The sequence below is a fragment of the Anabas testudineus genome, chromosome 15, assembly GCF_900324465.2.
Source record: "Anabas testudineus chromosome 15, fAnaTes1.2, whole genome shotgun sequence".
Classification (NCBI taxonomy): Eukaryota; Metazoa; Chordata; class Actinopteri; order Anabantiformes; family Anabantidae; genus Anabas; species Anabas testudineus.
The window spans coordinates 20,328,230-20,352,552 of record NC_046624.1 but is presented as its reverse complement, the minus strand read 5'-3'; the positions used below and the strand labels follow the sequence as shown (position 1 = coordinate 20,352,552).

The window sequence follows — 24,323 nt, the reverse complement described above, 5'->3', positions numbered from 1 at the left end:
GAAGAGCAATCACTCAGTCACTCAGGTGTTAGAGCAGCTTTACTTCAAACATCCTAAAGAGGAGGCACAGGTTACAAACAGCTAAGGAATGTCAGGTGTATCAGGTGACTGCTCAGGTGGCTCAGTTACAGGTCTTCACAGATCATGGGATTTGACAGCAACACAACTCTACTGGGATTTTTTTCTGTAAAGCTTCATTCATTTTTGAATCCAGGTAGAAAATTAAATAAAAAACGAATAAAGAGTTCATTAAAGTCTCATCGTTAGAGTGTGAAACATGAATCTCTAATTAGTCTAACAGGACTCGAACAAGCAGCAGAGTGACACCTCTCGCTTCCCTCAGTCTTTGCACAGTGGAGCCAGCAGCAGCCCAAAGTGGGCAGTGGTGGAGGTGGGAGGGGCTCTGTATGGAGATGGGGGGTAATGTGTTGGTCGCACTGACTTTGCCTAGATGAGCACATGAGGACAGTAATGTGATCTGAGCTGAATGACAGAACCCCTATTTTTTCTACAGAGCTTTGACAGGGCTATAAAAGAGTCTGTGGCTGCAGACGGACGAGACACAGAGAGAGACGCTGACCAGTGGACTTTATCAGTGCTATTAAACTACTTCACATCAAGTGGGAGAATGGGGCTGCACAGTGTTGAGGAGCTGGTAAGAACTGCTGATGTGTACATGTAGAGCGAGAGCGATTATAAGAAGGATTTGATTAGGAGGCAGACAGAGAAGTAAGAAAAGACAGATTTATATTTCTTCAATGGAAACTTTCTTATATTATGGGACCAATCAAATAGAAACATTCTTGTATTTCATTCTAAAATATAATTTTCTCAGGTTTTAAATTGTTATACATTAATAAGTGAATTGTTTTCATATGATTATGTCCAGTACACGGATTCAGAGCCTTTTATTATCACTACTGTTACATAATACTGCTGTAAATTCAAGTGTACATGTGGTGGTCCTTTTATTCATGTGTTGAACTATCTCTCTGGTAGTGATGCTCTCCTGTTAACTGGTTTCCACTTGTTGGAAATATGCATAAAATTGTTGGATACATGCATTTAATCTGCAAAATGAAAATTTCACTGCTGAAGTCCAACTTTCACAAACACAAGAAAAAGAAAAACATAAATCAGCACTAGTTGTAAATAATCTTAACATTAAGTTACAATTACCTCTCTTAACCCACACACAGCATTACCTCAACGCAGAGTATTTAATTGTACTTTAATTGGCAGTCGTGTGGAACAGGCTGCTTCATTAGTAACAGGTTCAAGTGGAGGGTTCTCTTCCCCACATGAGACAGTTGGCTGTTTAAATGATGGGGGGATTCAATAAGTGGACATCTAAACAGTTGTTGAAGTGTGCGTTAATGTGTTGAAGCTGCGGCGTGTTTACATTCCTCTGTTAACAGTAGGACTTGGCTCTGCAGTGGCTGAAGGCTGAGAGCCGCTCGTGTGATTAACTGTGAACCAACACAAAACAAAAGCTCTCCTGCTGAGAGTAGATTCACTGTGTGGGAGTCTGTCAACAGTTATAGTCTCCCAAACTCATTTTGGCTGCATTTCCAATCTCTGTACGACATATTATTGGGTTTTTCCTACAAAACTGCCAAGATTTCCATTTACAGGAAGTTACAAGGGACGTTTTTATAATAGCCGTCACTTTTCTAACAGGCTTTTATAAAATCACAGAGAAGGAGCCAAAGAATCAGTCACATCAGTAAAACACATTAATAATCACAGCTCAGAGTGAACAACATGTTCATTTCTCCGTCCCTTCAGGTGACCAGCAAGAGGTCAGAGGGCAAAGAGACAGATGACTTCCATGGGGGCATGTACGAGGCGGCTGTCGGTCAAGAGAAGCGCGATGACCACCGGTCGCACACGGAGCCGGTGGGTGGAGGACTGTCAGAGGAGAGCGACAGTGGCAGCGAGCAGGAGGAAGTCAGCGTGGCCGCTCTCAATGTAAGAATACACAGATGATGGTGGTTCCACAGTAGGACCAGGTTGAGGTTAGTCATTAAAAGTCAAAGCTGCTGTCTTCGAGCTCTTCTCTGGGCCTGTGCTGCTGCCTGGAGGCGTCTGGAGCTCCGACACCTCAGTCCTGACTTTAAATCTTGTTATGATTGTTCTATGTGTTGTATTGAAAGTTTACTTGTAATAAAAAAAGATAAGCTCCACATTCATAGTAGTAACATAACAGTGTTTTTCATGACTTTGTTTTCATACAACCCATATTTCATGTGAGGTTTAGTGATCATTAGATCAGTAAGGACCAAGAGCAGCTGTAATGTGTTTTGTGCATTTTCCCGCCTCATGCTGGAAAAATAATATTTAACTTCAGTAGGTTTTTCTATTTCTAAGTCACTTTACTTATGTAAAAAATTGTTTTTTACTCAGCATTTAATGGATGAGCAATTCAAATACACTTTACATGTTATATAGTTACAATATTGTTGATATCTTTCCTTAGAAAGTCCTCTCTCCGGCTCTCAGTGTTTAAGTAGAAACTGAAGATTCTCGTTTTAGTTGTAGTTGTTGTTGAAGTTGTTTGTCTTCTCTCCGCCCTGTCAGATGGACAGAAGCGGCAGGCTGAAGTTGGAGACAGTGGACGACCTGTTCAACATCCTGCAGCTGAGGAAGAGGAGGAGGGAGAGGAAGGCTCCTGCTCACAAGAAAGAACAGCCAGAGCCCGAGACTGCAGTAAGAGTATATTCCTCATTTCTCTTCTTTGACACTGGACATCTTATTGTCCTAAATCCACATACAAAAGTTGAACTTTCCAGTTCCTTTAACTTTTTAATGAATGAATGATTTTTTCCACACCGGTCATTTTAAAGTGAAAACATTTAAACTGGGTGTAAATGGCTTCATAAAAAGCATTAAATTACTTTTGATCTTGAGCATTGAGAAACTAAAATACTTAGAAAGTATGTCTCAGCTTGAAGAGATACGAGGTGTCACACATGTAGAGGATTTGTTCTGTTTAAATGAAAACTGACCTCATGCTTTTGCATAAACTCTCCAGCCAGAGACAGTGGACGAGCATCTGTTTCTGACAGCAGCCATGGAGAACAAACTGCCTGTGGTGGACAAGTACCTCAGTGATGGAGGAGACCCCAACGTAGCCGACCACGTGAGTAATCTGTCTCGTTAAATCCTATAAAAGACATAATAACATGTGATCATACTTTCACCTATAAACCATTTTCTATTATATCAGTTCCAGAGAACAGCTCTGCACAAAGCCTCATTCAAAGGTCACGTGGAGGTCATGAAAAGACTCCTGGAGGCTGGAGCTGATATTGAGAAAAAAGACAAGGTAAGGTTTAAGCACTCCACCCTGTTTTTCTTTCTGACTTTAACACAGCATCAGCCTCACAATTCAGTGTGTGTGTTTGTGTTTCAGCTTGAGGCCACAGCAGTCCACTGGGCCTGCAGAGGAGGCAGTCTGCCAGCTCTCCAGCTCCTCCTCGACCAGGGAGCCAAGATCACCTCCAGAGACAAGGTTGGTCCACTGAACTTGGATGAGGGATTAGAGTAGATCACCTCTGCTGTCAGACAAATAGACCTAAAGCTGCTTAGAGTTCTTATTCCCTGGAGAACAGAGTGTGGAGATGTGGGACGTTGGCACCATCTGGTGGTGATTTAGGAATCCTGCATGTCCACACAGTGGAGGACGTTTGTCTTGCATTGATTCAGAAAACTGAAATCCTCTCGTCCCCTCAGCTGCACAGCACTCCCCTGCACGTCGCTGTGAGGACAGGACACTGTGACAGTGCTGAGCATCTCATTCACTGTGGAGCAGATGTCAACGCCAAAGACCGAGTAAGGACAACAGACAACAGTCAGACAACATGATGCACAGACACAGTGTTCTCACAGACACATTTAATAAGTAGGACACAAGGTGAAAACGACACAGACTACAACAGAGGAGCTGATTTAACAGGAACAACATGTAACACTACTGACTCACTGTATTTCTTCATGTTAGGTGTTGGTGGAGTTTTATCTGCCGCAGGCTGCTGTTTTATTATTTAGCCGTCATGTAGGGATTTTTGTCTGAATTCATAATAATAATACACGTAAATACTTCTGATACCTGTTAGAGTCTTGATCATCTGGGATGATTATCTGTTTTCTTCCCGCGCTGAAGGATGGAGACACACCAATGCACGACGCTGTGAGAATAAACAGATTCAAGATGATCAAGCTGCTGATGATGTACGGGGCCAGTCTCAATACCAAAAACTGCGTAAGCACAGAGCAGCACTCAGCACATACTGCACGTATCTACTTTAAATATAGTTTACTTGAGGTTTAAGTAAAAGCTACAGTAAAAAACTTCCATTATAGGCTCTAGGAAGAGTCTGTTAATTAGAATAAAAACATATTTTATACTGTTGAATAGATTCAGTCCATTTTTATTTTGATTTAGATTTTTTTGTTCTCCTGTGCAGGATGGAAAAACTCCCCTCGAGACATTGTATTCATGGCAGAACGGAGCCAAGAGCCTGCTGTGTAACTTCAGTGATGAGAAGTCCAATCAGTAGAACCTAACAACCGGAGTTCAACATGACACCGTTCAGGCAGACGATCAGCTGGTCTATCAGGAAACAGAGGCGTAGAACAGGGAAACGTTTCTGGTCCATTCGTTCATTTCCTTTGATGAAGCACTTTTTTTTACGTCTGTCTATCCAGTGACTGTTCATCCTGTCTCCTTTACAGAAACTATTCCACAGTACAGCTTTCAGATGCTGAGTGACATCTTAACTGAGCCTCTGTCATTAACGCACTTCCTCCCAGTTCAGGGATTTTAAATAAAGACCTGAGACGCTGGTTCTTTGACCTGAAGCCAGGCTTACGTCACACCACATGTTAATTACACGTACATTCTGTTACCTCCCAACAAGCAGCGGGGGTGTGACGCAGCCTTCTATCAACAATGTGAAATCTCATCAGGATGTTGTTAATAATGTGATTATTAGCACCAATAGATTCATTGATCGCCACATATTGCTGGACAATGTCTCGACTGGCAACACGAAGATGTTTTTTGCTGTTGTTGTTTTTCATAATTTTTACTTTAAGCTGAGTTGAAGTCAGTGACAATGCATCAAGAAGATGACTTATTTATTGATTAATGACAACTGTCAGCAATCGCTATATTGGGTTTGATTGATTTATTTCAATTTACATAATAAGTGAGTGACTGTCTAGAGTTATACTGTAGTTAATTATAAGTTAATTATGTGTATAAATTACTCCAGATCAGTGAGAACAGTTAGAAAAGCAGGTAGATGAGTTGTTAGACTTAAAGACTGAGAGAGATGAGACAGAATGAAGGACGTTCTTAGGTCAGAAGAATCTCTCCACTTTACAAACGTCCACTTTGTGCAGTTTGCATGTTCTCCCTGTGTCTGTGTGGGTTTTCTCCAGGTACTCTGGCTTCCTCCCACTGTCCAAAAACATGCAGTTAGGGTAATTGGTGTCTTTAAATTGCACATAGGTGTGAATGCAACTGTTAGTGGTTGTTTGTCTCTATATGTCAGCCCTAGATTGGCGAGCTGTCCAGGGTGTACACTACTTCTCACCCAGTGACAGCTGGAATTGGCTCCAGCACCCCTACGACCCTTAAGAGTATAGATAGATAGCTAGGATAGGATGGATTCAGCTGCATCACCTAATGTCCTTTTTACAGTATCTACCTTTTTCACTGCACTGCAGGGTGCTTGATACGTCCACATCAAGTATTATCACTCGGCTCTAACAGAGTCGTCTTTTTTAAACTCAAAACATCATTTATCATTTTAAAATTTTGTTGCAGTTTATTTCTGCTGTTAAAAGCACTCCATAGCCCCGTAGCCTTGTAATTTTCCTCCAACCTCAAGGCACTGATTGGGCATGTGTTGTGTCTAATGTAGTCTTTAGAAAAAGTTTAAATCGAGTACATGTTGTTTGATTCTCCCAGTCTGAGTATCTGGGCTCCACACAGCTTTTCCAAGGTCACGTCAGAATAAGCAAAAAGCTACAGTCTGACCCTGACATTTTGCTGAAGTGAAGTATTTGATTATGAAGTTTGTTCTGTCTTCTTAAACACACACAAACAAAAGAGTGTGAGCAGGAAGGAGCTGCTAAGTCACAGTTGGTTCAGAGGATGTTTGATAAGAGTTTATACTGATCTTAAAGCGATGTGAAAGGGAATCTGATTTATTTTGTATTGTTGATGACATATGTAAACATTGCTTATATTTATGGATTGTTTGAATAAAATTTATTTTGAAATGAAGTTGTTTTTATTGAGAAAGAGCTGATGCAGTGTTCGCATTTAGTATGTGAGGGAATATATGTATGTAGCTGGTAGCACCATGACATCAAGCACCTACAAACAAATATAGCTGTCAGCCATGATGAGCTCTGAATGACCTGAGCTGTCCGAGAACGTAATCATTCCAGAAGAAAGAGTGTAAGTGACTGACAGGAGTGTTTTAACCAATCGGAAAGATCAGGGCCTGGTCGAGATTCCTTGAAGGTTTTTTTTTTAGTAGTAGTAGAAAGTTGTGGTTCGGTCGAGGAGATCACATCATGTTGTAAGAGAATTCTGTTATTTAGCATTTTATCTGATTATTATGTTCATACTGCTGTGTTATCTTATTCCATTAACCTGCTGATACTATGAATTCACTGTCAGCACTGATGCCTCTTGTCTTGTTGTCTGTGTGTTTTTGTCGTTCTCTGTTATTATATATTATATATATTATAACGTTGCAGCTGCTGTCCTCACCTCTTCTCAGCTTTTCTCTCTTTTGATTTTGAAACCAACATTGTGCTGCTGGTAGATTCCTGTTGGCCTTTCTTCCACCTGGTGTGGAGGTTATTTTTCTGTTCTCCTTGAAGTCTATTTGTCTTTTGTTAAACTTGTCTTGGGAACTTGTCTTGTTATTGTACAGAGCCTCTCATCCCCCAGTCTTCTACCTCCATACTTCTCTTTACTTTATTTCTCAAATGACCTGTTAGATTTATGACCTAGGTGACTGGTGACGAGGTGTGGTTTTACTATTCCTCTGTGTGCAGCTCCCTGTGTTCTTGTGAAGTGTTTAATTGAATCTTAACTCAAATCAGCATCATGAGGATGCAGATCCTGCAGTAACTGCATAACACTGACCTGAAGCACAAGTGAGGATGTGTTTTTAACTAACTTCAAGCTGAGTCTTTATCTGACCAAAGTGTCACGACATCGAGATGATATATTAAAATCAAACTCCCACTATGATTCGGCGAAGCATCATAATTCATCAGTATAAAGTTAGTTTCTAAAAGACTTAAATGTACAAATCTATTAGAACCGTGAAAACACAGACGATGTCAGATCTGTTCACTGTCTGTTTTTTTGACCGTCTCTGACTGCGGCCTGGGTTTAGGAAAGAACTTTTTTAATTTGTCTGTTTTGGTGTCTGCAAAAATAATATAATACAATAATTACGAAAATTCAAACGTATATGTCTACAAACTCCTTGATGCCATCGTTGTACTGCTATGAAAAGGAGATTGTGGCCACTAAGACCTTTTCCTCTCCAATACCAGAGTGTTGTACTACTACTCAACAGCTTCCTTCAGTATGAAGAGGAGCCCTGTGGTGCCACTCCTCTGTGGTTTGTCAAAGGCGCTGTAATTTTTCACACAGACTAAGAATCTCAGCCTAAGACACACACACACACACATGCATGTCAGCTTTTAAGATAACATCACCGTTAAGGTATCAAAGCTCTAAAGAATATGTCGTTTTAATCCTCTGTCCTGTCTTCTGTAAACCCTCCCTGATCTGCTTCATTCTGCTGTGTGAGGGGTGAACAGAAGTGTTATCAGGATATAGATCCTTAACTGCTAGTCTCAAGATTTCACAGCTGCAACATCACTGTATTTGTGATTTCTCTCCAGCGTTTAGGCTTCATGCTGCACTTCTTCTATAAATTTCTACAATACAGAAAAAGTAAAATGCTGTATTTGTATCTTTTAAATGAATATAACAATAAATAAAAACCAGGAATCGACACAGGTCCCCTGCACAAAACATTCTGCCTCCAGTTTGTCTATCTCCATCTCTTTGTTTCATCGCGCCATTATAATCTGCAAATCTCTGTTTTTCTACATCTCTCCATCTTCCTCTCCTCCCAGACCTTTCTGTCTTTGGGCCTCCTCAGTTTTGTGAACCTGTGGACGTGTAAATGACTTCCACACTTTATCACCTTGTTCCTGCTGATGGCAACATCTGATGGTTATTTTCGTGGTCTTTACATCTTCAGCTTATCTGGTTGATTTGTTATGTGCATCTTGTGAGTCACTGAAAATGTCTCTTGGCATAAATGTGAAGTGTTGGAAAACCGCCTTAAATGTTGAACCTCTGCTTTGTCTCAGTTTGACTCATCTGTTTTAGCTGTCAGAACAAGGGTCCTCCCCTAAATGTATTTGACAGCTGTTGTTACTTTTTATTTTCAGATTAATATTCCAAATTATATTTAAGCAAATGAATTATTATTATACTAAATTAGAATTATTATTGTACAGACCTGCAGAGGACAGGCACAAATGTGCAACATTTATTCAAAGTTCTACAGTCAGGTTCAGACTGTAGCTTTTTGTGAAACTTTGAATTCCGTGCTGGATGTTACTTTGTTCGACTGTCACTATGTGTTCCTTAAACGCACCATTACCTTTTAGACCGCCATTAGTTCAACGTGTGAGATGTTGTAATTTACGAGCACTAAATGGGCCCAGAACGCAACAAAACACGCATGCGCAATGTCTGCTTGAATCCGATTGGTCTGTTTCAAACTGAGACCGCGACTGTGTTGTTGTGTTTAGCTTAACGTCAGTTAGCACACGACAGAATATTCTTCAGTTTTAAAACCTAATGTCCCTGATATAACTGTCACGTAAGTATGTTTGAGTAATACTACAGTAGATGTGTCTTATGTTGACTTCGTTTGAGGAAATCGAGCATTTGCTACAGTTTTTGTTTAATGATTAGTGTTAGTTGACAGGTGCGGCTGCTAGTCCAGCTTGTTAGCTGTTAGCTAGCACTATCCTACACTAGCCTGTTAGCTAAGACTAGTTCGACCAAGAAACTTCAACGTTACTTTAACGAACTTAACTCGAAACCGTTCAGATTCTAAAACTGCACAAAAGTTTGATTTCAACCTAAACACATGACATCAGAATGGAGATTTCTTATCGTATATCATTAGAACACCTGGTCCACTCTGTCCTTTAGCGTTAAAGTTTGAATTTCCCTTCGAGTTGCGGCGATAACGTGAAGCAGCTGCTGGTAAACAAAGCTGATATAGTTAAAACTTAATAACTGTTTGATTACTTTTCCATTTAAAGACTGTCCATATTCAGTGGGAGTTACACGGTGCCACGTACCGACCATCGGCAGCTAACCTAGTTAAACGTATTGTTATTAAATTAATTTCAACATGCTACAGATTCACTTAGTTTTTGTTTGTTGTGTCGAAGCCATATTTCGCCGTTTTGACAGTATTTGTTGAACCTGATCTTGTCCTTTCTTATCTGTTGTAGGATGATGGAATCATGCCTGAACAACAAGGCAGACAGACAGGAGCAGGGAGAGGTTAAGGACTTAAAGAGCCTCTCATCAGAATATGTCACTTTACCAGAGACGCAGGTAAACCTTGTATTGACTGAGTAATTCCCATGGACACTTGTTATTGCTTTTGCCTACAATAAAAATCATGCTATCACCATACAGGTGACTATGTCAGTAAATAAATATATAATCTGAATTGAATGATGTGATTCTAATAGAATGTAATATCTAATATTTAATTGTAAAATTTGTAGTTTTACATCTAAACATTCGTTTCACAATTCAACTGTCGACCACTGAGTGGAATTTAATGGATGGAACGCCCTCCCTGTTATGTGCCCCTGTTATCCAGTATTGAAAGACTTGTAGTATTGCTGGCATTGGATTACATATTTTCCAAATGACTGACAGTTAATAGCAACATTTGGTTCCACAACCCACTTGTTTATTTTTCTGTAATGTACATGATTTTACCTCTGCTTCACCTCGGTTTGTCATTCTGTTACTGCCTGGTTTTGCTGGGATACTTTCATTAAACTAGTAAAATCGATATTTGAATTGCATCTATACAGTTTTTCACTATCCCATAAATATTTAATGCACTAGACAACATTTCATGGGCTACAGTAGCCTCTAGCTTCTCCCAGCATGCACTAGGTGTAAAGCAAGTAATCACTTGGATGACCAATTGGCAATGTTGGCAATGCTCAAGATCCTAACAAACAGCAGAAATGTTTGCCTTCATGTAATAATGTAATTTTAATTTTAATTTGTTTGAATAAAGAACTGCATTTTATTTCTAATGCCCACAGTTCTTTTTCTTAAAATGTTAATGCAATGACACACTCTTTAAAATCCTGTTAACTTCTGAACACCCAATTCATAGTTAGTTATCCTGCGTACAGTATGTAATCTTTACTGGCTGGATAGTGTAGAGATAAGAACACTGCCCCTCCATGTGGGAGACTGGGGTTTGAAACACGGCTGTGGTCTACCTCCAGTAGGGGTCCTTAGGCAAGACGTCCTTACGTCCTTGGCCTTGTACCTTTTATATTTAAGTCACTTTGGATAAAAGCGTCTGCTAAATGAATAAATGTTTGTTTTTTCCTGCTGGTTTTAATAAACCTGTGTATGTTTTACAGCCTTCCAGCATTGAGGAGAGAGAACACCTCCAGGTCTACCTCCGTATCCGTCCTTTCACATTGGGAGAGAGACAAAATGGAGAGTCGCAGGTAGAAATAAAAAGGAAAACAAACAGTTTGCAAGTACTGTGTAAAATGTACAGGTAGTTGATCAGAAATGAAGACCAGCTACCTAAAGCCTGCTTAGCAGCTGCTTGGTGTTCTTGTCTCCAGAACTCTGTTTGTGCCATACTCAGGAAGTATGAAATTTCAAGACTCTTTCAAAAACATTTTTCCCTGTACAGTTTAAACATTCTGCTGTCATTAGTGAAGCATGACTAAATCCCCCTTATAACATAACAGATCACTTAAATATGTGAACAAAACTAAAATGTTATGTAAGAGGGATGATTTTGTCCTGTCCTTTTGTCTCACTATTTTTTATTTTTTTTTTATATTTAAAACAGGACTGTGTTATCATTGAACCCCCTGACACTGTTCTCCTTAAGCCTCCTGCTTTGTCGCTGTCAGTGAGGCTAAGCACTGACAAATCACTTCCTCAGACCGGACAGCGCTTCCAGTTCTCTCAGGTTGGTTTTTTCTTGCATTAAAAAAACAAAAAAAGGCATGAAAGATATATTTGTGTGTTTTATTTCTTTTGAATAACCTTTATTGTAACCTATATACAACTTTATTTAAAGTCTTCATCCATTAAAATAAGATCACAAGGCAGAAAATGTCTTTTTTCCTATATTTCTCATGAGGTTTGACTTACTGATAAACATTTTTCCTTTAATAGGTATATGGTCCTGAGACAACACAGAGAGAGCTTTTTGAAGGCACAGTAAAAGATTTGGTGAAAGATGTTCTCGAAGGAGGAAACTCTCTAGTTTTCACTTATGGAGTCACCAATGCTGGAAAGACTTACACATTTTTAGGTATGTTCCACTGGAGCAAATTTTAGATTGCTGCTAGAGTTTGGAACATTGCTCTTCAAAATAGGAAGTGCTTTTTACATTAGATACAGGAAATTTCTTATCACAATCTGGTAGGGACACCATAGAAGAAAAAAAAAAAAACATTTCAGTATTAAAATTCTGATGACATTACCCTAACTTAGAAACTCAATCAATTTTCTTTGGGTGCTCCAGGTCCAGATGCTGATGCTGGTATCCTACCAAGGTCTCTCGATGTAATCTTTGGTAGCATTGGTGAACAGGTTTTCAGTGGAATGGATATTAAACCTCACCGCTGTCGAGAGTTCACAAGACTCACCAGGGAACAGCAGGTAGAGGAAGTGACATTCAAGAGGAATCTCTTCAGACAACTGAAAGAGGTAATCTGTCTCTTTAAAGCTGCTGCAGGCATATAAATAAGCAGGGCTGTGTGCATGTTAGTAGACCAGCGGCAGCTCTGACCCCCCATGAGTGTCTACACAAAATACATTCAAGCCCAGTTATGCAGTGTAGGTTTCTTCAGAACAGCCATTGCTGTGACTATTGAAGCATAAACATACGCTTTGGATTAAGGCTATTCGTATAAAGTGTGAGTAAAATGTGAGTAGTTTAGGTAGAAATTGATTAAAATGGTGTATATATTCTCACACAAATAAGATGATTAAACTTCCTCTGTGTAGAAAAAAATCTAAGACCTTTGGTGCAAATTTTAACCTGTTCATCTTTAATTTTGTCTTTGTAGAGTGAGAAGAGCAATGTCAGCCTGTTGAACTCCACCAATAGGACTTTCCTCGAAGGCAAGAGTTCTTAAAATGTTTATGTAATTTTGTTCTCCATAACGTTGGCAGGGCAGTCATCTAAGAAGTACAAAATTACTGCTGTTATTGGACACACTCTAGTGTGTGTTTCCAAAGAGAAATGATTTCAGCGTTTGTTTCTGTTCCAGGCTCCTCTATGCTAGGCCTGGGAACGACTGTAGCGGCAGAGGACAAAGTCAGCCTGGAGGTCGAAACACACACTAAATTTTCTGTTTGGGTTTCTTTTTGTGAAATCTACAATGAGAACATTCATGACCTCTTGGAGCTTGCACCCACTGGCGCCCTGAGGAGAATTGCATTGCGTCTATCACAGGACGTCAAGGGCAACGCCTTTGTCAAAGGTTTGATGGGTTTGGGTGGGGGCTTGTCCAAATAACACAATGTTTGCACAATGCTGAAAAAAAAACTTTGCCACTTAAATCATATCTAGTCGCATATCTGGACCATTTTATTCTTTTGAATTCACTTAAATTAAAAGGATTAAAATGTCTCTAGGAAACGTATTTATAATGTACCTGAGTTTACATCCTGTTTAACAGTCATCTGCATTTCACAATAATAGATAAAAGTAATACTAGAATATTTACTCTACTTTACAACATGTTGCTAATTAATTTAAATTCTTTGGCAATTATTTAACTCTGTCTTTCCCTTTCTTTGTGGGGAAATAACATTTACAAAGTCAGCCAGGTAAAATTGGTGTCCTGATGTTGTGGGTGTGTGTGTTTAGATCTGCGTTGGGTCCAGGTAAATAGTGCAGAAGAGGCTTATAAGGTGATGAAGCTGGGCAAGAAGAACCAGAGCTTCTCCGCCACTCGACTTAACCAGCTCTCCAGCAGGAGGTGAGGAGCAGCGTTTACAGATATTCTGACTCAGACGCATGACTGTTGTTTTGTAGTATTTGTTCCTTCTCTGTGTCCTGAGAGTCTCTTTACTTTACTTTACAACAGAGTTATTAAACTATATGCTCTTTTTGTGTACAGTCACAGTATATTCTCCATTCGCATATTGAGGATTGAGGGTATAGGAACGCAGAGGGTTCACACAGTCAGCGAGTAAGTGAACATTTAATTCACATGTGTCAGCAACAAACCAAAATAAAATCATAAAACTATACTGAAAAAGTTAAATGTTAAAAATAAATCTACAGCAGTTGTTATTTGTCCCAAATGTGGTTGTGATCAGGTTGTGTCTTTGTGACCTGGCTGGCTCCGAGCGATGCGCCAAGACTCAGAATAAAGGAGAGCGTCTAAAAGAAGCTGGAAACATCAACACCTCATTGCTCATCCTGGGAAAATGCATCAATGCACTACGACACAATCAGCAGCAGGCCAAGTAAGATCTTTATTTGCTTGTCATACTTGTGATGCTTGTGGATTTTGGTTTCTGACGTCTTTATGAAAGATCAAAGAATTAATGGATAACTCCCCAACTCTTCGAAGCTTCTTATTTATTTATTTATTTTTATTTATTTTTTTTTTCTGTTTGTTTCTGTTTCTTGCTTCAGGCTGCTTCAGCATGTTCCCTTCAGAGAAAGCAAGCTGACCCACTACCTGCAAGGTTTTTTCTGTGGTCGAGGCAAAGCCTGTATGATCGTCAACATCAACCAGTGTGCCTCCATGTACGACGAGACTATCAATGTCCTCAAATTCTCTGCTGTGGCACAGAAGGTTATTACATGTTTTTGGTCTTATCGTAGTTTGGGTTCAATGTGTATTTAAATTACCTACAGAGATAACGTACACTTTGTAAAATTGCAGCCACCATTTGAACAGTTAATGCCCCTCTACAGTACCAATGATACATTTATCTATAGGATTATTGTCAATAACTGCCACGTTCATTTCATTGGTTGGAACAGACGTGTTATTCTTATTCTTATTTGTTTCCAGGTTGTGGTCCTGTCCACCAGGCCCCTTCCTGTTACTCTCCAGAGGTCCACTAGTGATGTGTCCTTCATTAGCAATACTGAGAGGAAGACCCTGCAGGGTAGCAAAAGGAGCTCCCTGATTGGCTGGGAGACTAGCCTGGAAGATGTACAGGTGGGGTGGAGCAGGTTGAGTCTTTCCTGTACAGCTTTAATTACCACGTGGTAAATCAAGATTGTGTTGATACTAAAATGTTTTCTCCAGGAGGATGAGAATGATGAGTATGAGGAAGAAACAAGCCTGATGGAGGACACCATGGATCAGACGGGCTATGAAGAAGACGACAATGAAAATGGCAATAAAATTGTCATTAGTAAAAAGTCACATGAGGTCAGTTGCCGACATTTAAATTCATTTATGTGCTTTTAATGAAGAAAAATGCTTCTATTTGTTGAGCATACTGTATAATTAAAGTATTAATATATATTAAGATTTAACTGGGCCGCATTGTTAAAACACTGGGACAAAAGTATAAATTCAAAGAAACTAGATTGTAGCCTGGAGTAATTAAATGACTTAAATCAGGGCTACTTGAGAAGCACTACTGTTTCTTTACTAAACTGGATTTTATTAGGTTTTGCACCCACACACCTTCACTTTATATCCTGTCGCTCAGGCACAGGTGGCGCTGTTGACACAGCTGCAGGTACAGCTGAAGAAGGAAAGAGCAGAGAGTCTGCTCATAGAGGCGCGAATCAGAGAGGAGATCAGCAGAGAGTTCTCCGAGCTTTTCTCTGAGATGCAGAATGACTACAAGTGAGTGTGATTTGTTTGCTTTATACTTACACTGTCTGTTCAATCCAGCAGCTCTGCAATGAATTTTAATTTCTTAGTATACATTTAGTACTGAGGTCATAGATGGAGTCATACTGGAGTACATTATGTTAATAGTTGTTTCTAATGTTTTGGCTACCCTGTTCACATAATGTATAATATAATGGACTCTGCTGTGGCTTCTCCACCACCACTTTGGGAGAGCAGAATTCTTGAAAAACTTGAGAAGAAATGGGAAAATGAAAAGATTTGTTTTGATTTTTAAATCATAAAAATGTTTGTATTTGTTTCAGTGAGCGCCTGGCGAGGGAAAGAGAAATCTTGGAGGAGCGAGCAGAAAGGAGGCTGGAGATTTTCAAGAACCTTATTGACAAAATGGCCAAAGCTACTCCCAGTCAAGATGCACAAGCCATGGTATCACAATCTATCATTTCTTGATCAAACTTGGTGCATTAACAGTTTTGTTTGCTTATTGAGTGGTTATATGTTGTGCATGCTAAACAGAGTTTGGTGACCACGATTCTATGATTAAAATATTCATAACAGAAGAAATACAGAGGTTTAGACAAGTCACTAACTCACCCAAAGCACAGTAGTTCTTATTTTACTTAGTTCTTATTTAACCCCTCTTTGACCTGCTTTTGTCTGCTGCATGTTGTTAAAAATTAACTTTACCCGCTGTGAAAGAAAAATGTAATGTTTTTATATTATATGTATTTTTTAAATACTAGAACAGTCAAGTTATTTAATGTCTTTACAATGCCCTGTATTACAAGCTCAAAGAGAAGTTTGGGTCTATGTAGTTACTTTATCAGGTATGAGTGTCTTGTTCCGGGGTACCTTGTGTAATGTAACAACCTCACATATCCAGACGATAAAACATAAATGTTTTATTGTCTGGATATGTTTGCTTATCCCCCTGACTAATTTATCAGGTGTTTCCTTCTAACTGTAGAACAAATCTCTGGACTATTCTTCTGAATGGGCAGACCTGAAGAAGGCTGCTGAGGCTGCCCATAACTGTCTGTGTTCTCAGGAAGACAAAACTGGTTCTGTAGAGGAGCTGGAGAGGAAAGTGCTGGGACTGAGTGAGCATCAGCACAAAGTTCAAACTCACAAAGACAAAGGTAAAAAAAACAAACAATCATGCCTCCATCAGTGTTTTTATCTGTCAGTCAACTGGAGTTCATGGCCTTGATTTGTATATGTTTCACTCCATATCAAGGGTGAGAAATATTTCTTGAAAATTGAGAAAATGGTTCAACTTTGAGGTCAAATGTCAATTTTCAGGGTTTTTAGCACCAGAAATGAATATCTGTGCACCATATTGATTTAACATTCAATAAGAGAACAGGATGACAGAATGCAAATGAAAAATGTCTGGTTTCATGATAAAAATGTAAAAAAAAATAAAATAAAACAACCTTACTACTTGTATATAACAAACCATTCTATAACCTCTTGTCTTCTTTTTTTTTTTTTTGGTATTTTCTAGATGACGCTGGTGTAACAGACGATGAGGAGAGCAGTTCAAGTGAGAGAGAACAGCTGCAGGTAACAAAAATAGGAACACAGTCAATAAATCCTGAATGCACTGAAAAAGAGGCAAATTCATTAGTATCCTGATAACTCTTAGCCCAACCTAGATGAGCTTAATTATTAATTAATTATTCTCCTCTCTTACATCTCTTATATTAGGTTCTGTAGTTTGTTTCATATTTTTTATTATCTTTTTTTTCCCTTGTCTTTATAAATGATACCCGAGTAAAGGGATCAAGTTTTTAACTGGAGAGTATAAAACCCCATCACTCAAATTTCATATTTTTATCCTGGCTCTGTCCTTAGGAAAGACCTCCTTACACTTGCCCTGACTTTGCCTTGTATTTTGTAAGTCACTTTGTATAAAAGTGTCTGCCAAATTACAAAATGTAAATGTAGGATAGGTCAAAAGTAATGTCAGGCATGATTACCTATCTTATTGGCAGAAAAGAAAATGTCCACTGCATGTGCCAGTAGCCAAGAGACAATTTTTCAACTGGGATTTTTAATGACTGCTAGCAGCTTCACTGCTATTTAAATAAATCAATTTATTTATTCATCCAGGAAGCATTGGCTGCCTTTGAAAAGGAGAAGAAGGCCAGAGAAGACACCCTTGCTGCTTTGGAGTACCAGACTCTGGGGAAAGAGGATGCCCTGGCATCCTTGGAGGAGGAGAGGAAAGCAAAAATGGAGGCTATTGCCACACTAGAGGAGCTGAAGCGAAGCAAGGAGGAGGCACTAGCATCCCTAGAAGAGGAGAGAAAAGGCAAAGAGAAATGCTTGGCCGCCCTTGAAGCTGAAAGAAGAGCCAAGGGGGATGCAATTGCAGTCCTTGCAGAAGAAAAGAAAAGCAGAGATGAGGCACTTGCTGCTCTTGGAGAAGAAAGGAGTAGGAAAGAGGAGGCTCAGGCTACTCTGGTGGTGGAGAGGAAGGAAAATAGCAGGCTCATTAAGGAGAGTGAAAAGAGGCAACAGGAGGCTGAAGCACTCCAGCAGCAAGTCAGAGAAATGACCTCCAAACTCGAAGCCAAAGAGCATCAGGTGGGCCACAGTGTTACTTAAAATCTTTACTACACCCAACACAAGTGTGTTACTGCCTTGAAAATGTCTAGTTTGCCTCAAAATAGTTTCCAGAGCAAGAGCAATTCTAGTAGTTCAAGTCAGTGCTCAGGATATTGTGGAAAATGACATTAGCACAACATTTTCAATAAGTTCATAATATATTGATGTATATGATAACTTATTCTATTATTGTATCCATACTGTTTTTTGAGAGAGGTCTCATACTCATACTTGTGTTTTTTGGCTTTTTACACAAAGTGATATTTTTGGAAATCACTACAGGTGACCAGTGAGAAGGAGAGAGCAGATCAGGCTCTGGTCCAACTGCAATCTGCTCAGGCACAACTGGACAGTCACTCAAAGGAAATCCAAGAAAAAACAACAGAGATCAATAAACTGATGCGGGAAGCTCAGGGCCTGAAACAAGAACTGCAGACCTGTGGAGGTAGCAGCGATCAGCTGAGAGAGAAACTGTCAGAACTTAGGAAAAATCTGGCTGATGAAAAAGAGAAATGTGAAAGCAAGCATAGAGAAATTCTGCAGCTGGAGCATGAGCTTCAACAGGCAAAAGAACTGTTGGCACACAAACAGCAGGCCTTTGACCAGCAACTGGAACAGTTCACTGAAAAGCTTAATCAACAAAAAACTGCTTCTAAACAGCAGGGGGAGCATTCTTTTTTTTCTGCAGAAGAGCTGAAAAAGAAGCTTCAGGAGCAAGAAAATATGTTGCAGCAACCACTGATTGAGCTGCGATCTAAGCTTGAATACCAAGAGCAGACTGTCAAAGAAGAAGTAGAACAGCTAAAAGCAAAACTAAAGGAGCAAACACAGGCCTCAGACAAGCAGATAGAGGAGCTAAATAAGAAGCTGCAAGAACAAGAAGTGACATCACAACTGCAGCTGGAGGAGTTAAACCTCAAACTGAGTGAACAAAAAGAAACCTCAGATAAACTTTTAGATGAGTTGAAGCAAAAGCTCAATGAGCAGATGAAAACTGCAGAGCTGCTTAAGACCGAACTAGAAGAATCAAAGTTGGATTCAAACAGATCCTCTAACTCTGCTGCTGAAGATCTCAAGAAGCTGAATTACGATCTCCAGGCTGAAGTTGCATCCCTGAGGGCAAAGGTATCCAGCATGGAAGAAATAAGAGAGAACTGCAAAACTGAAGTTCAGCAAGCCTCTTCAGAGATGGAGAGAACGCTAAAAGAACAGAACAAGCAGGTAGAAGAGAAGCTAGTAGAGCTTGAGAAGGCTTCAGCAGAGAGAGAGGCAGAACTGCAGAATAAGCTGCTGGAAAAAGAAGCGATGGTAAAATCATTGCGAAAGAGCCTGCAGGAGGCACAGGAGCAGCAGGAGGAGAAGGAGAGCCGAGCAGTCCAGGAGGCCCGGCGGATAGAGGTGGAAAGGCGCCGGGAGCTGCTGGCTGTGGCACACGAGGCCATCGCTCAGAAGGATGCAGAGCTAGAGAAGAAGGCAGAGGAGATCAGCAAGTAAGTACTCAGCATGTTTACCTATCAAAGTGGGAAATTACATCTTTCTACACCAAGACATTGACGGGGTTGGCAAAGTTAGAACAGATTAGTAGGACATACCTGGTGTTATTTTTTTAGGATGCTACGTTTAATACCTAAATTGAATTTTATTTCAATGGTTGCCATCATTTGTGTCACAAATCTCTAAATCACAGTCTGTTGTCTCATTATGTGGTGAGTTATTATCCTCTATTCTCAGACGGTCTTCCCCTGAGAGGCTACAATAACTAATAACTGCGAGAAACAGTCTCTCCACATTACCTTGCCTAACTTTATTTTGACATTGTGTCCCATGTGTAGAGGGATAGTTGTATTAATCTGTCATTTGTTTTATTAGAGAATTTAAAGGGCAATGGTGCTGTTGTGTAGCACAATGTACAATCCTTTCTTTTTTAAGACAGTTATTTTATTTTGTGTCACTCTCCAGACTAAAAGAAAATGTCAAGCATGATGCTGAGAAAGTCAAGAGCCTCAGTCTCGACCTTCAGAGAAAAGAGGAAGACTCCTCAGACCTGAAAGAGAAAATGGCTGACTACAAGAAGCAGATCCAGCAGATCCAGAAAGAGGTTCATGCATCATTTTAAAGGCTTTGCTGTCAGTTTGCTGTAAAGATATTTATCTAGTGTGTAAGTATTGGGGAGTTGTATATGACACTCACACTGTCTACACACTGGTCCTGTTGTCACCATCTAGAATGGCAGTGGATTTTTCAGTGGTGAACACTGTGGGTTGTTATTACTGTAAGTATTTAGCTGTTTTTAAAGGTCTTATATTTTAAAATGTTTGAAATGTTCTATAGTCTAAAGAGTTGTATAAAAGATTCAGTAGAAAACTTTTTTATGCAAGTTGAAGAAAGTGAAATTAGATGAAATGTGGTTATTTGAACTTTGATATAAAAACCAAAAAGCTTCAAGAACATGTATTTTTTATTTTTTATTTTTCAAGTTTTGCTTATGCCTGAATGTGTTATATTTTTTTTTAACCTCTGCAGATCTCAAACATGAGAGAAGAGGAAAAGACTTTGAGGCAGAAGCTTGCAGACATGGAAAAAGCCAAGAAGCAGCTCCAGTTAGACCTCGCCAACAGAGACCGAAGCATCCAACAACTTAGATCGGTAAGACGATAGTCCTTTCCTTTTTTCGTTTCCCAGACAAGCCTCTGAAGGCTTTAGCCCTTTTTTCTAAAACACTTTTTCCTTCTTGTGTGCCAGTAATCAGGGCAACAGATTTCCCCCTAATTACCTCCATAAATGTATATTCATTTATCTTTGACTATTCATGTTCTCCCAAAGGAACAATCATCTGACACCAAGTCTGACCAGACACTTCAACTGTACCAGAAGGCCTGTAAAGGTGTGTTGTGTAAAAGTGTTTTTCTTTGTGTGCTGTTTTTAAGGCCTTTTTGTTTCTTTCATGTTGAAATATTCTATAGTCTTCAAAAAGAGAGAAACTTGGGAGGACACTGGACAGTGCCCAGACTGAATCTGTTTTCTGCAGAGAAATCCTTGAATAAAGCTCTGTCCTGCAGTCTGATCTGTTTTTAAGCAAGGATAGTGAAAAGGAGAATACCTCCCTGAGGGAAGGACATTTTATAGTACTTATTGCTGTTAGGGTGTCAGTCAGTGTGTAAACCTGTAACATTGTGTGTAGGAGTCTGAGTGTGCTTTTATTGATTTGTAGACCTTGAAGCCAAGGAGCGAGTGATGGAGGACATGCGTTTGGCTCTGACAGAGCAGGAAGAGACACAGGAGCAGATGGAGCAGGTCCTGGAGGAGAAACTAAATCTCATCCAAGAGCTCTCCGGTGGTAAGACACAGGATCTGAACAGGATGGTGAAAAAATGAAGACTTCATTGTACTGAATTAAATAGAGGTTTGGCCCATGGACAGCTTTATTTAATCCTCTTATACTTACATGCAGCAGAGAAACGCGACTGTGTGAACTTGTTTTGGAGTATTCATGGAAACAAAACAATTTTATCTGGTTTGCACGGAAAGGCCTGTAACACATTGTAGCACAAAAAATCCCAAATTCTTTCCTTACTGTCAGTATTTTGTTGAAAGTCATGTATTCACTGTTGATTGATTTTAACCATTCCAGAGGTGGAGAAACTAAAAGGGATCCTGGTGCAGCAGGACCGTGGAAACATGCACCACCAAGTCGACAGCCCTTCAGATGACCTTAAACTGGCCAAGGAGACAGCTGCTCAGTCTATTGAAAGCTTAAAGGTAGTGGTTGTGGAAATTGCTGTTATTCTGTTAGATGATATAACTAGAAAAATGTGTTCTCAAATGCAATGAAGGGGTGGAAAAAAATAAACTTTTAAATAGGAATATTGATTCATTCACTTTTGAAAACATTTAGAAATATATTACTGACACAGTGACTGTGGAGATTCTTAATTATCCACAGTCACTACAGAAGTATTTGTTCACCAAGTCCTTTGCATTCCCTAACAAAAACATGTAAAATGGATCCAACACAACTTTTCTTTTTTCAACAACTAAATGCAGTAAATCCAGAATGTGTGTGTGTGTGTGTGTGTGTGTGTGGTAAGCAGTTCTAAGTTCACAGTTTAAGTATTTCATTAGATATTTCAAGTCAAATACTTTAACATACAGCTCTTCTTAAAACAGCTGTGTACAGAAAAACATCAGGCAGAACGCAAAAAGTGGCTGGAGGAGAAGCTGTACCTGATCAGCCAAGCTAAAGAAGCTGAGGATAAGAGGAATCAGGAAATGAGGAAGTTTGCCGAAGACAGAGAACGCTACACTCGGCAGCAAAGCCAGTTGGTAAGAAGAAGAGGGTATAGAAGCATTCTAAACACCAGCTAGAACATGTACTGTAAACATATCACCATGATCTCAAAGCTCAGCTGAACCAAATAAAAAAGTCACACACTGACCAATAAATGATTTATGGCCACAATACATCCATTCACATCTAACCTCTTTTCATTTAGAATGTTTGTTTGATTTTTTTACATGCACTCTGGTTCGCTACAGGAGTCTAATATTCACTTTATCATGTTCTCACTCGCACACATACTATAAAAAACTGACATATTAATTTCTCTCTTTGCCAGGAGTCTTTGTCGTCCCAGCTGGAGAAGAAAGAGCAGACCATGGAGACGTGGAGGAAGGAGAGAGATACTCTAGTAGCAGCTTTGGAGATCCAGCTAAAGAAGCTGCTCTCTAGCCAAGCAGAGAAAGACAACCTCATCCAGCAGCTGCACCAAAATAGCTCACAGCAACCACAAGAGGTCAGTGTAGCATAAAGATGATAATAGAGACGGGAACCATACTGGAGAGTTTTAAACAGCAAGAACTGGCTGCTTTACACATCACAGACACTGAGAATTCAGTTGCTACATCTTAAATCGCTCATTCTGCTTCAGTTATTCAGAAGAGGTGGAGATGAGGTTTAAGAGGAAGGTTCAAGGAGGTGTTTTAAGTGAATATTTCAGAAAATGTCAGGCTGTGTGTTATTTGCAGCTGTAATGGCTCAAATACCTTAGTCAGATGTAATCCCTTTTGCGTTTCAAGTCCTTAGGCTTTTAATGGATTATTCAGTAACACTAAAAAAGTAGCTACTCACTTCTCTTTGATCCGCCTCAGTATGTTTCTCCTCTTTGCACACTCTAGTCACAGATGTCAGAGCAGTTGATTCCCATCATCCGTCAGAGTAAAACACCTGCTGTGACATTATCAGGGTTTATTCATAGGTGGAACAATGCTGTAAGTTTGAACTTGCGCTGAGCACCATATATAACTGTTCTTTTTCATTGGGCTTAGAGTTGGTGTATCTTTTGATATGATTAATTAGTAGGACCTTCATGTTATGCAGTGAAGGACAGTGGAACAAATCCCTCAGCCCCTCAGTATTATAACCTTACTAAACAAAGAGACACATGAACAACATTTCAACCCAGTCTGTAACAAAATCCAACAAATACAGTTGAAGGGCAAGTACAGTCCTTGTAGTTAGTTTTACTACCAGTTGGTCCCCGTGAAGCAGAGGAATGCTGAGCGAAAGTTTTGCCAGGGTTTTTCAGCAACATCCAGTGCTTCCGGGTCTTTACTGGTCATTACTACATTTTAGGCAAATCAGTATTAAGCTGGAGCCGTATCTCAGTTTAACTTTTTTTGCTTTGCTCCCACATTTTGTCTTCGCTGAGCTTTGTGTGGTTTTCAAAATGACATAATTTAATTTATTGTGTCCAGACAGCTTCCCTAGAATAACTACAGAACAGGCCGTGTGAAGGGCAGGCTGTAATAATTCATCCAATCACACTGATGCTGGGCTCAGTGTCTGATATGGCTATACTGTTATAAAAGCCTGTATCAGGCAGAGTTCCAGTTATGTTCATTCAGATATTTCTGGGGTAAAGCCACAAACGATATGAAGAAAACTGTGAAAAATGTGACAGATCAGGGAAATATCATATATATTACATTACAGTACATATAAGTATACAGTATACATATACAGTACATTACATGTAACATTTATTATATAAATGTTATTATGTTAATATTGATCTATTATAGTCAGTTGGGTTAAACAGTTGGGGTTATTGAATTATGTTGTATACAGAGGTGTTTCTTTTATTCATGCATTTTTAAACATGATTGCTGCTTCTGGAGAAGCATTCACAAATGTGTTTTGACCATTACAACTGGCATTAGTAACCCATCAAGTACCAAATGGTAGCACTCAATGCACAAGACTGAGATTTTCAGTTAACAGTGTTGTTATAAAAACTTTTGGGGTCAGATAAAAATGTTTTGACTTTCAATACCTCTCTGAAACAAGTGGACAACACCAAATGCAACACACACACACACACACACACACACACACACACCAAATCCCCGACTGTGGAGGGTTGATATCAGTCACCAGGCACTTTTGGAAACCCTTCAGAGTTTTCATTTCACAAGTCGTTATTTTGTTCATGCATTTCTTATTTCATATC

General features: G+C 39.5%; 2 protein-coding genes across 4 annotated transcripts in view; both read left to right on the top strand.

Moving 5' to 3' along the window:
* The first annotated feature begins 569 nt into the window (after positions 1-569).
* ankrd1a (ankyrin repeat domain 1a (cardiac muscle)) lies at positions 570-6,260 on the top strand. The gene is made up of 9 exons (XM_026354026.1): positions 570-655; positions 1,789-1,971; positions 2,581-2,709; positions 3,035-3,142; positions 3,230-3,328; positions 3,416-3,514; positions 3,736-3,834; positions 4,166-4,264; positions 4,470-6,260. The coding sequence occupies exons 1-9, from the start codon at positions 629-631 to the stop codon at positions 4,560-4,562; spliced, it is 936 nt and encodes a 311-aa protein (XP_026209811.1). The 5' UTR covers positions 570-628; the 3' UTR covers positions 4,563-6,260.
* A 2,594-nt stretch (positions 6,261-8,854) lies between these two features.
* LOC113159527 (kinesin-like protein KIF20B) overlaps positions 8,855-24,323 on the top strand; it is a 35,764-nt gene continuing 20,295 nt past the window's right edge. For 2 of the 3 annotated variants that reach the window (XM_026356259.1, XM_026356258.1), the window contains exons 1-27: positions 8,855-8,942; positions 9,589-9,694; positions 10,759-10,848; positions 11,205-11,327; positions 11,537-11,675; positions 11,889-12,073; positions 12,436-12,490; positions 12,640-12,852; positions 13,242-13,353; positions 13,495-13,566; positions 13,697-13,846; positions 14,019-14,181; positions 14,404-14,553; positions 14,644-14,769; positions 15,056-15,195; positions 15,507-15,627; positions 16,169-16,340; positions 16,709-16,767; positions 17,317-17,793; positions 18,097-19,304; positions 19,774-19,912; positions 20,338-20,460; positions 20,638-20,698; positions 21,026-21,151; positions 21,446-21,573; positions 21,982-22,137; positions 22,431-22,607. In XM_026356259.1, the coding sequence (XP_026212044.1) occupies positions 9,590-9,694; positions 10,759-10,848; positions 11,205-11,327; positions 11,537-11,675; positions 11,889-12,073; positions 12,436-12,490; positions 12,640-12,852; positions 13,242-13,353; positions 13,495-13,566; positions 13,697-13,846; positions 14,019-14,181; positions 14,404-14,553; positions 14,644-14,769; positions 15,056-15,195; positions 15,507-15,627; positions 16,169-16,340; positions 16,709-16,767; positions 17,317-17,793; positions 18,097-19,304; positions 19,774-19,912; positions 20,338-20,460; positions 20,638-20,698; positions 21,026-21,151; positions 21,446-21,573; positions 21,982-22,137; positions 22,431-22,607 (4,770 nt within the window). In that variant the 5' untranslated portion in view covers positions 8,855-8,942; position 9,589. The remainder of the gene's footprint in view (positions 8,943-9,588; positions 9,695-10,758; positions 10,849-11,204; positions 11,328-11,536; positions 11,676-11,888; positions 12,074-12,435; positions 12,491-12,639; positions 12,853-13,241; positions 13,354-13,494; positions 13,567-13,696; positions 13,847-14,018; positions 14,182-14,403; positions 14,554-14,643; positions 14,770-15,055; positions 15,196-15,506; positions 15,628-16,168; positions 16,341-16,708; positions 16,768-17,316; positions 17,794-18,096; positions 19,305-19,773; positions 19,913-20,337; positions 20,461-20,637; positions 20,699-21,025; positions 21,152-21,445; positions 21,574-21,981; positions 22,138-22,430; positions 22,608-24,323) is intronic. The other variant, XM_026356260.1, reaches the window with a different exon arrangement.

What these genes read in the sequence shown, in the direction of transcription:
- ankrd1a (XM_026354026.1), top strand. Translation starts at nt 629, where the DNA reads ATGGGGCTGCACAGTGTTGAGGAGCTG. An exon ending in TGCACAGTGTTGAGGAGCTG is followed by an intron (nt 656 to 1,788) that starts GTAAGAACTGCT and finishes CCGTCCCTTCAG; the next exon opens with GTGACCAGCAAGAGGTCAGA. An exon ending in AGCCAGAGCCCGAGACTGCA is followed by an intron (nt 2,710 to 3,034) that starts GTAAGAGTATAT and finishes TAAACTCTCCAG; the next exon opens with CCAGAGACAGTGGACGAGCA.